Source organism: Dipodomys spectabilis, unplaced genomic scaffold (assembly GCF_019054845.1).
Source record: "Dipodomys spectabilis isolate Male_0828 unplaced genomic scaffold, ASM1905484v1 ptg000019l, whole genome shotgun sequence".
NCBI classification, from domain to species: Eukaryota; Metazoa; Chordata; class Mammalia; order Rodentia; family Heteromyidae; genus Dipodomys; species Dipodomys spectabilis.
Window position 1 is genome coordinate 11,505,641 of NW_024870696.1, and position 12,200 is coordinate 11,517,840.

At 42.3% G+C, this 12,200-nt stretch overlaps 1 protein-coding gene across 2 annotated transcripts in view; it reads right to left on the minus strand.

Moving 5' to 3' along the window:
- Positions 1 to 12,200, minus strand: part of Rgl1 (ral guanine nucleotide dissociation stimulator like 1) — a 159,054-nt gene that overhangs the window by 3,182 nt on the left and 143,672 nt on the right. For both annotated transcript variants that reach the window (XM_042674286.1, XM_042674285.1), the window contains exons 15-17: positions 9,510 to 9,696; positions 4,612 to 4,866; positions 128 to 242 (exon numbers count right to left, since the gene is read on the minus strand). In XM_042674286.1, coding sequence (XP_042530220.1) covers positions 128 to 242; positions 4,612 to 4,866; positions 9,510 to 9,696 — 557 coding nt within the window. The remainder of the gene's footprint in view (positions 1 to 127; positions 243 to 4,611; positions 4,867 to 9,509; positions 9,697 to 12,200) is intronic.

Below are 12,200 nucleotides of genomic sequence, written 5' to 3' on the forward strand. Positions count from 1 at the left end.
TGACACAGGTGCTAATCTCTGCATGATTAAAATCCACCACAAGGTTCCAATTTAAAAAGAATCATCCACATTATACCCCTTTTGTGTCTTCAACAACCAGGAACCATGAAAAGGACCCCGTGCCTACCTTTGTCCTCCGAGATGACCTGCACCAGCTCATACTCCTCAGCTGGGTCCGAGTCCAGATTGTGCTTCAGCATTGCCCGCTGGATCACGGCAGGGGTTTTGTCTTGGCTTGTCAACTGCAAAAACAACGAATGCATTTGGAAAATCTGGCGCCATGTTTCCTGAGAGCTCTTCTTGACCCCCTTATTTCTCTTGTCCCATGTGGTGTGTGTGCTTCTCTGGGAAGAATGGACCCGTGGTATCAGAATGGGTGGAAGAGCCTGGAATCACGATTCTCATCCGGCTCCCGCCTTCAGTAGCCTAAGATAACGAATGGCATTCACCTTGTCTCTCAGCGTCTCGGTAAGCACCCCGGTTAGAATGAGGCAAATGCCTGCGTGGCCTTGATTAGATTCCAACAAAAGGACAATTCTTAAGGGTCTGCGAAAACTGTAGAACATCCTCAGTCGTGGGTCACATGTGGCATTAGCTGCAGCCACTGGGACAGAAGGGCCACGTTTCTGCCCGGTGATCATTTCAAAAGCTCAGGTGGTCCTAGGACAGCAGTCCAAGATTTCACCAGGAAAAATGACAGCCTATGTCCATGGAAGAACAAACTCACAGCAGACTTACTCAGAATAGCCAAAACTACAACGGACCAAATTTCCATCCACAGAAGAGGCGGATGAACACAGCATTCACAACAGAGCACAGTGAAGCAACTAAGGAACCAGGAACCGGCACATAGAGACCTGTATAATTTATCATGTGTATCTTTTTTTTCTTTTACCATACAGTATGCTTACATGTAGATTTATAGGCACATTCTATGTATCACAAATGAAGAAAACCATACAACCTATTTTTCTCTGGGTCTGGCTTACTTCACTCAACAGAATGGTTTCCAAGTCTTTCCATTTCCTTACAAATGGTATAATGCCATTCTTTCTGATGGGTGAATTGAATTCCACTTGTTGATCCACTTGTCCATTGAGGGACACCTACACTGATTTCCATATCTTGTCTATCATATTTATAATAGATATGCTGCAATGAACATGGTTGTGCTGGTAGCAGGTCTCTAGGTATTCACACACAGTGTCCCCAAAGGAGGGTCCTCATAGGAGGGGAACATAAAGGCACAATGCCTATGTGCATCTGATCATATAAAATAATACTCATCAAAATGAATTCAGAAACAAGTCTTGTTTATTAATCTGTCTTTGAGAGGGTGAGCAGGGGCACAAAAGCAGAGGGACAAGGAGTGAACAAATGCAGCAGTGGTACTCACTAGATGCTCTTGAAAATGAACTATGCAACTTTTGGGTAGAGGTGGGAGGGAAAAACTGTGAGAGAGCAAGGTGACTTATGTAACTGTAACCCCTCTGTACATCATCTTTATAGCAACAATAAAAGCGCGTGGAAATAAAAGAATTGCCCACATATGACGATGTGGATAAATCTCAAAAGCCTCATGTTGAGCAAGAGAAACAGATGCTGAGATGAGTGTTTCAAAACCAGGAAAAAACTCAAGTATGGCAAGGGAAAACTAACCTTAAGCTTAAGGAAAACTGGCTGAGAGGGGCACATGGAGATTAGGAGGATGGTTATACAGATATATGTATTTATTAAAACTCAAGGAATGGAACACTTCAGATCTGTTTTCTGTTCCTACACTTGTATGTACATTGGGCTTCAACATACCAGCTTCTAAATGTTTTGAAAGCACAGTAAAGTTTCACCTCATCCCCAAGACTGGTAAGTGCTATACCTTGAGTGGTTTCTTTAAGTGTAAAAGAAACTAAGGAAAACTCAGATTATTCTTAAAATGAAAACTATTCTCATGAAGAAGTGAGAGGACTGCAGAGATGCACACGCACACACACACACACACACAGAGCACACCTACATACAAGCATGCACATACATATACACACACATAGCACACCTACATACAAACACGCATATACATATACACACACAGCACACCTATATACAAGCATGCATATACATACACACATAGCACACCTATATACAAGCATGCATATACATATACACATGCACACACACATAGCACACCTACATACAAACATGCATATACATATATACATGCACACACACAGCACACCTACATACAAGCATGCATATACATATACACACACAGCACACCTATATACAAGCATGCGTATACATAGACACAGCACACCTATATACAAGCATGCATATACATATACACATGCACACACACATAGCATACCTACATACAAGCATGCATATACGTATACACACACATAGCACACCTACATACAAGCATGGATATACATATACATATACACACACATGCACACATAGAGTTAGATTTCTTCCAAGAAATCTCGCTGTGAGTCTGTGGTTGGTAATGCCTAGATGTTTCCCTCTGACCAGAGCAGCAGCTGGTGTTTGTGATTCAATAAACAACACACATTACAACAGGGTCCTTGTAAGCAGTAAAGACTTTGTCCATCTATTACCAAAACATCTGGCATTATCTAGGTATAAGGAAAAAACAGGTTCACCCAAAACTCTAGAAGGAAAATGTTTTTTGATAGTCTAGAGGAAATTCTCCCCAAGCTGGGTCAAACTAGAGTAGAGTCACGAAACTAAAGGAGAAAAAAAAAAAACCACTTGGGCAAGACTGCTAAACTGAGGTGGGCTTGTGTTAAAAATTCAGACCTCCTGTTTAAGAGAAAGCCAGACTGCAAAATGAGGATGGACCAAGGCTTTCCCGGAGTCTTTATAACTTTGTACCATAAAAACTACCGAGGAGAACTAATAACTGCAGTTCTGTCCATATCTCAGTCAGCCTCTTGTCCAACACATACATAAGCAGCAGCATATCCAACTTCAAATTCTAGCAGCTACATGTTTAGTCACATATTTTATTTAATCGAATACATCCAAAACATTGTCAGCATATAATCAAGATTAAAATTATTAACGAGCTAGCTCCCTTGCTTTATACTAAGGCGTCAGCCTCGGGGTGTATGTCAAACTCAGAGCTCATGTCGGTTTGGGCCATCTCCATTTCAAATGCCCTGCGTGTGTCTAGGAGTGAAGAAGGCCTGTGGTGAACAGTCACAGTTTAAAGGATCTAGGGATACTGACAGAGTGAAGGACATCACCGGGAGGAATATCATGGGGAAGAGTGATGATCTGTGGAGCAGAGGACTCTCCACAGCTACTGAGGAGAGTGGGGTGAAAGGGATTCCTTCTACTTCCTGTGGAAGAACCAGGCCTAGAAAACATGAGCAACTCTTAAAGCAAGTCCTCTAGGCCTGCAGTTCCCCATGGGTAACTTATGGTTCCTGGTACCCCTAAAGCCTGTCCCCACCCCCACCCCTGCCCTGGGGTACTGGGGCCTGAACTCAGGTCTTGTTGCTAGCTATATAAGCACTCTTATCACTTGATCCTAGCCCTTTTGCATTTAGTTTGCTTTTGAGATAGGGTCTCTAGCTAGCTTTGCCCAGGCTGGTCTGGGCATTGATCCTTCTACCTCTGCCTCCTTAAGTAGCTGGGATTACAGGTGTGTACAGCCATACCCCACTCTCTCTGAGATCTTTGAGGTGAGCCTAGAGATCAATGTTGTTTGCCTAAGAGTATTGAGGTGTTGTCTGACACGTTTCCTTTGTGTTGGCATTTGCAGTTTCATTGAAAACACTGGTGGATAAAAGCACTGGAACCTGAGCTCAAGCAGTGCAGGGGCACCCAACTAAAGCATCTCCAATACTCTGCACTCACATTAAAAAACAAAGCCCAAAGTCAAGCCAGCTTCACTTTAAAACATCCGTGATAAAACAGCAAAAATCCCTAATCTCACAAACATTGACCCATGAAGAGTTATATATACAACTACCTGAAAAAAAAAATCAAAATCCTCCCTCTTCCAACTCTATTCCTGTGGGTAGCTAGCTTGTCACCATGTGCTACACACAAAACAACAGTGCTCAGCAAACAACCCAGAATTTGCAAGCCTTTAAAACACTACTCTTCTTATTCCACATATTCGGGGGTGGGGGTGGGGACATTGATATTTCCATTACAGGTCTGGCTTCCATTAACACACAATGCATTTCCAGCAAGGATTGTACTAGTAAGGACGCATATGAATCCAGACACAGGGAGCCCTTCGGGAAAGAGAAGCACTGCAGCATTTCCCCTAGAATGCAGGTCTACAGTCGCCCACATTCATCATTTTGAAAAGGGGATAGTGGTGTGCATGAATATATTCTAGCAATTTTTGAGATGTAAAAGTGATATCCTGTAAGCCCTGTTGGTGACTTTAATTTTAGGAAAAATGCACTATCAACCCACCCCCAGGGAGAGGGTGGTAATTGTGGGTGTTCATCTTCTGTGTGTGCGCACAGATACAATAACCCCACACATATGCAGAAGTGCCAGTCAGCAGAGCTGACAGATGCCAAGACAGGCCCACAGAGAGCCACTCCGGGGCCTGGGTCGGACCCTTACCATGATGCTCTTGTACATGTTGCCGTTGTTGTCTTCTATGCTGATGCGGATGATGCAGGTGTCGTCGTTCTGCTGGTTGTAAACAGGAGGCAGCACTGTCGAGGTAATGGATGTCACAGAGACGGAGCGCTTGTGGATCTTAGGGTTGTTGTTACAGGATGGAGGGGAGGAGAGAGGGTTGATTAAGGACGACATCCCTGAGGAATTTGTGTCCATGGAATGGATGGAAGAACATGAGGAGGAGGACTCAGAGAGCTGGAAGAGTAAATGCATCCAAAAGAAAACGCAAGAATTAGAACCTCGGCCAACACGTTTTGTGACTGTCCTAGCAGAAATAGATATTAAGACAAAATCCACCTCAGTTCTTTCCTTCACCACAGCCCACACATACTGTGTTCCTGGTGGATGTATGAGACAAGGTTCCCATCTCCATCTTTAGCTGCTATTCTGGAAGTTAACCAGCAGATGGCATCAGATTCTAACAGAAGGAATCAGCTCACTGGGCTGGGGAAAAGCCCAACCACAGCCTCTCGATCTTAACTGCCTTACACTCCAAAGGTTTTCAACAAGGCCACAGCCATCATTCTATATTGGCTTCCCAATCAGAATTTGTAGTAGGAAAGAAACGTCTGTATTTTTAGAGATTTCTAAGATAAGGTCACAAAAGACACCACTGTGTGTGGAATTCACACTGGGAAAGCCCTGCAGATAGATAACCCAGTCCCGTGCTTTCTCAAGCCAGGGAGCCTGCAACCCAGAGAGAATCTTAGGGTCCCAAATTTACATATCCAGTTGGCTGTAAACCCAGGAGGCGCACTCCAGCTCCCTGACTCCACCAGATCAACCATGTAACTGGGCCTCACACTGCACTGACATTAACTTAATATGCCAGGGTATGTTTCACACCATGACACTGGTGATATGAGCTTTCCAGTGTCTTCTCTCATTTAGATTCCACAATTGATGTATGAACAAAAAACAGAGAATTATAACGATAAGGAGAGTAAGAAGCAGGGAAAGCAAATCACTTGCCCAGGAGAATACAGCCTTGGAGTGGCTCTGCCACTTTTGACATCTTCTGCTACGTACTTTCCATGTTCTATGTGAAGGTGATTGAGGAATAAGGGGCTACAGTTAATACCTTTTTTGGATTAACCATATATTCATCATACATGCAATATCAACTACCAGACAAAGAAGATGATTAAAACACACTAGGAGTAGTATTACTCTAAAAGTTCATTAAGTTGAAATCTTGTAAATTTGGGGCTGTAATGAGTTAAGCTAAAAGATACCATATTAGCCCTATAAGATACTCTGGAAGTCATTTTAAAATAAATAACACTAATTTCTTCCATATTTATCTGGCCTCCCATGGAAATAGGATATGGAAGTTTAGCTTTCTAACAATTTGCATTCTAAATAAAACAGGGTCTATACTTAAATCTTCTTTCCTGTGGCACAAGTATACATTAAATTCTATCATAAGGTTATTCAAATATGACCAACAAAATGATAGACAATTTTGATATGTAGGCATCAATTACATCACTACCATTATATGATATATAAATATATATATATATATATATATATATATATCCATTTTCTAATTATTGGGTGAATTTATCTTAAATTCCATCTTCTATATAAATTTTTTTCCTTAGTTAGATTCCATGATTCTAATATTTATAATTAAGATCAAGCTTTGAGGATACCTGCATTAAAAGAGATCTAAACAATTTGAGGTGAGCCCCCAAATGCCTATGAAGAATTTAAGCAGTGAGAAATAATTATGAAAAAAATGCTTAGAAATAAGGGTCCAGAGCATGAAGAATGCTAATTAGATTTGACTTTGAAAGACAGTGACTTTACAGTTCCACCAATGGAAAGAATATATGGAAGACTGTCAGAAAGGGTGGTCAACACGGGATCCCAGGGCAAGAGAATGATTAGCCTTCCCAGGTAATATACAGGGACTCTGGAGCTCAGGAACCTTGTACACGCATGCCAACGACTCATAACTAAATTCATGACTCTGAGAAAAGGTCGTGTATGAGTTGCATACGTTAGAGTCAGATGGAAAAAACAACAAAGGAATAGGCAAACAACCACCCACTGCCTGGTTGCCTGGTTTAAAAGACACGTTTCTGTGTACTAAGGATTGAGCCTAGGGCCTGGTGCATACCAGGCAAACACTATACCATTGAGCTACACCTCCATGCTGAATCTACATGGTTTTTAAGAACAGATCATCTGAATTTATGCGCACCTCTTTCCCTGCACCACCCAGTGAATGTGATTCCATCTGCTTCCAAGACAAGGATGGGAATCCCTCACTGACACAGGCAAGACCTCCACAATCACTTTCAGACAACGTTCACTATCAGATTACAAGGCCTAACAAAGCATCAGGACCTGCCAAAAAATGAACTGAGTGTTCACTCTAGACTTAGACCCAATGCTTCTGTCAAGCCATGAAGAATGATTATATCCTTGGCTCAGAAGACATGACCTTTGAGAGAATGGCCAGTCGTTAGGTGTTCATAGAACTTTTTCTTCTAGATTAGGAAGCATGAAGCATTCAATGCAGCCAGATGAGAAATCTACCTGAACATAACTCCTCTCCTAGACTGGCAACTTTGTAATAGTCATTGAGGGTTTCCAGGTGGTTACTGCTGCTAATAACAGCAATGGCAGGTGGCACCCAAGTTTTCATGCAAAGAAGTAAGTATGAACAATGTAATGGATCAGTTGTCAAAATTTTACCTCATGGGCCAGAACACAAGAGGGCAGCCATCATAAACACCAAGTTCAGAGGCCAAAAATCTGCCCCAAGTAGTCAAAGCTTTAGTCATAGCAAATCTGACCTCTCTGATCCAAGCTCCTTGACCAACAGACCAAAGGAGATGCATATCCAAGATTAAAGCTGATAGTTTGTTTTCTTTTATTTATGCAGCCATTCAAAACATAGAAACTCTGAGAATTCTGTTATCGGTTCCCATCGCTTGTCATTCGTTTCATACATGGAAGATTATATCATCGCCTTCAATTCTTCTCCCTACGCTGCACCCAAGCCCTTTGCCCTGTGATTTACTTCACAGTTCTTCCCACTAAAATAGAGTGGATTTCATTGCTTCCTTTATTTATGTGGGATCTGGCTGCATAATATTGGCGTGCAATATTGTTGGGTCAAATATGAATCACTTTGGCCAGTTCAAAATGCTACCACCACACTCATGTGACTTCTCACCATAAAATGAACTTCACAAGGTTGTAAAAGGTTATCATACTTTGAATAAGAAACCGAGGAGGTTGAATGCGTGGCACATGTTTATGATCGCAGCTACTCAGGAGAAAGAGATAGGAGGATTATGGTTTGATGCCAGCCCAGGCAAAAAGTTAACAAGACACCATCTCAACAAATACCTGCATGTGGTGGCACATGCCTGTAATCATCTACAGAAGAGGCTGCAATTGGGAGGATGCGAGGTCCAGGCCAGCCCAGGAAAATGAAAAACTCTACCTCAACAGGAAGAGCTGTGCATGGTAGACGCATATCCGCCATTCCCCGCTAGAGTGGCAAGTATAAACAGGAGGACTGTAGTTTAGACTAGCTCCAGAGAAATGGGAGACGATTTCAAAAACAAAAAATGCAGAGTAGGGCTGGGAAGGTGGCTCAGTGGTAGAGCACTTGCCTTGCATGCATGAGGCCCTGGGTTCGATTCCTCAGCACCACATAAGCAAAAGGAAAAAAAAAAAGCCGGAAGTGGCGCTGTGGCTCAAGTGGTAGAGCGCTAGCCTTGAGCTGAAGAGCTGAGGGACAGCGCCCAGGCCCAGAGTTCAGGCTCATGACTGGACCCATTAAAAAAAAGTAGAGCAAAAAAGGCTGGAGGCATGGCTCACGTGGCAGAGTCCTGTCCAGCTAGCGCAAAGGCTTGAGTGAAAACTCTAGCACTACCAAAAACTAAAAGAAAAACAAAAAGAGAAGAAGAAGGACTGGAGTTATAGCTCAAGTTGTACCCTGTGTTCAATCTCCATAACTACACTGCTCTAGCCAAGGGAATGTGGGTCTATACAAACCAATCAGAGACTTGACATGTGTCTTCCAGGCTGGGCTTGTCTCCTTCTTCATTTGCCTTAGCATCAAAGAGCATCTTACTACTCCAAAAAGAGCAAGGGATAGATAGGCAGATCTATCTCAGACTAAAATTGTTCTTGGGCCAAGGCTGGCTCAAATCAGCCAACTCCTTAGATGTAATAGAGTTATTTAACATCACAGAGCTTGGAGCAAGTTGCTATGCAATACTGTTATAGTAAAATCTTGGCTAAGGCAAGGCCTGAGACCAAAAAATGGATAGATACATCTTCCTCTCCTACTCTTTTGTACCTTCCTAAGCAACCCTGCTTCTCCTGAATGAAGTATACTCGTGTTATAGGTCAGGATCCTTCGGTGCCTTTAGCTGTGGGCATAGCATATTTTTTAACCCAAATGAGTAATCTGCTTACTGCTTGTACAGTATCTACAAGGAGTGCCCCCCATCCAGATTCAAATCTGTTTTTGTGTATGTGTGCCAGTACCAAGGCTTGAACTCAGGGTCTCATATTCTTGCTCAGCTTTCTAGCTCACAACTGGCACTCTACTACCTAAGCCATGCCTCCAATACAGAATTTCCCTGATTAATTGGGAGTCACACAGACTTTTCTGTCTGGGCTGGCTCTGAACCATGATCTTCTGATGTCAGCCTCCTGAGTAGGCTAGGATGACAGGTATGAATCCCCAATGCCCAGCTCTCAAGTGCACTTTCGAACTACCATCGCGTGTTATACTTGGAAACTTGAAGGGCAGGCGTGGGGAGGAGCCTGTGGTAGGACGATGGAAGAGGTCAAGTGCGTACCTTTTTCTGAGGCTCATCCGGAGTGTCCATGGGTGTGATGGAGCCCTCCTCAGCCTCTGAGTGGTTCGACTCGCAGGAGGAGACGCTGACGGAGTCCATGCTTTCACCGGAGCTCCCGCTGGCTGTGCACTTGGGCTGCTCTTTGGTGGGCGTGCTGTTAGTGATCATGTCAGAACCCAGGAACAGTCTGTGGAAAACAGAGCACCAAGCAGCGGGGCTGTTACAAACCTGGAATCCACAGGGAAGCAAGCATTGCCACTTAAGCCCTTTCTTTCAGTCTTGTATACCCTGTTGCCAGTATGCTAGAAAAATGTTTGCTTTGAGATTTCTTGCAAATAATAGTGACTGTCTGGTCCCAATAGGTTATTCCAACTTCAAAGAATACAGATTGTTTAGCTCATTAATCTAGGGTCTTTCTAGCTGACTGGTCTTCCATCTTTTGCTTTGTTTTGTTTTGTGCCAGTCCTAGGACTTGAACTCAGGTCCCAAGCACTGTCTCAGGGCTTTTGGGCTCAAAGTTAGTGCTCTACCACTTAGAGCCACAGTGTCATTTCCAGCTTTTGGTGGCTAATTGGATTCTTCCCAGGCTGGCTTTGAACTGTGATGCCTTCTGAATAGCTAGGATTACTGGCATAAGCCACCAAAGCCTGGCTTGGTCCTCTATCTTTTAACAGTCCATGCAATACACTTGTAGAGTCAAAACACCACCATATCTCTGTCACTTCCAACGATAATATGGACTTCATGAGGATTTGTCATCATTTGGATAAAAAAAAAAATCTAAGGAAGGAGACTTCTGCTTTCAACCATCTGGTGAACTACAATAACCCAAACCTCTTCTCTATAAAACAAGTAGGTAGGAAATATTAAAAATTCCTTTCAGCTTAGCTTGCAAGATAGTAAGGGAAATCCCTATGACCTTCAATGAAAAGGGAACTGAAAACCATAAATATGTGAGCTATGTCTGCAGCTGTTCTGGTTGGCAAGTGAAAGGTGCAGCTCCTAGCAAAATGTTAACATATTTTTACAATTAACATGTTGACTGTACTTATTAATGAGGGGTGGTGTAATATTTTTACACATGTATACAGTGTACACTGATCACTTAATACATACAAAGGATACAGAAATGAAGACTTCTGTTTATAAAAGGTAGACAATCACAACTACAACCCCTTCCATCTGGCCAGGACTGTGAAAGGACTTAGTAGAGATGGGTTAGGAAAACCCTTCTTATTAGCACAGGAAAAGACTATATGACTTGGACTAAATTTGAATGGAAAGAAAATTTCTCTCTTAAAGTATGTGAGCCTGAATTGTTCCCTGCGTGTTAGAGAATCCCAGTAAAGCATTGAAGAGTGAGGCATAAAGAAAGAGCATTCCAGGCCACAGGCCAGTGATACTATGGGAGAACTAGATTTGAAAAAAGAAAAAAAGAAAAAAGGGAGGGAGGAATCTTTTGGAAGGAATACACTTTCAGCAAGGTTGTAGAGAATCCCCTTGGAGAAAAACAATGAGCTCAGAATACAAAATTACAAAATACACATAACAAAATAGTCTATTCAAAGAAAGAGTCAACAGACAGAATAAAAACAGCCTGAGAACTTCTGATAAGAGAACTATCAGAAAGAATCTAGCCATTCACTCACTGATTCATTCCTTCATTAAATATTTTCATGACTATCATGGGCCACATGATAAAATAAGCATGAATTAAAATAATAAAGGCGTCAAAGAAGAAATTACAGAGTTCAGAGCAAGACAGTCTGACAAAAGAACAAGATAACTTGATAAATGATTCATATCTAAGTGAAAGAGATATAGAATTAAAAACTCAGGGGAAGGATTAGACTATTGTTGAAGAGAAAAATCATTAACTAGTGTCATAAAAATCATGAACAGATCTGGAGAAAAATCCTCAGAAATCAGCACTGAGGTTAAAAGATAAGAGAAAGTAAGAAGTCTCTCGTGTGTATAAGAGGAGAGTTCTAGAAGCCACAGACAGAATAGAAGAAGGACCGCATCTGAATATACTGTGACTGGGAGTCTTCCAGAACTGATGGGCATCATGAATCTCCTGATCTGAGAAACATGGCATCTTCTCCTCACAGAGACAAAGCAGAAGTTCATGCCACTGGTGGACTTGGCATCTGTTAGGGCAGTGTGGCTCATAAGCCTCCTCAGCCATGGGAAATTGTCCAGTGTTCCCTGGGCACTGATTTGCTTGTCCCTGGATAATGCTGATCGTTACTCACAGGGCAGATAGAAGATAATTTCTTCAGCTGACTTCTTTACCTTCACAAGGTTCATTAGCCAAATATCCTTAATAGTTAAAAATCTGCTGGGTGCCAGTGGCTCATGCCTGTAATCCTAACTACTCAGAAGGCTGAGATCTGAGGATCATGGTTCAAAGCCAGCCCAGGCAGGAAAGTCCGTGAGACTCTTATCACCAATAAAAACCACTCAGAAAAAAAACAGATGTGGTACTGTGGCTCAAGTGGTACAGCTCTCGCCTTAAGCTGAAGAACTCAGGGACAATGCCCGGACCCAGAGTTCAAGCCGACAACCGACAAAAAAAAAGAAAAGAAAAAAGGAAAGGAAAGGAAAGGAAAAGAAAGAAAAGAAAAGACAAAACTGTCTCTTAGGTCATAATATAGATTAGACTAAAAATAAACACATTGGCTGGGTGCT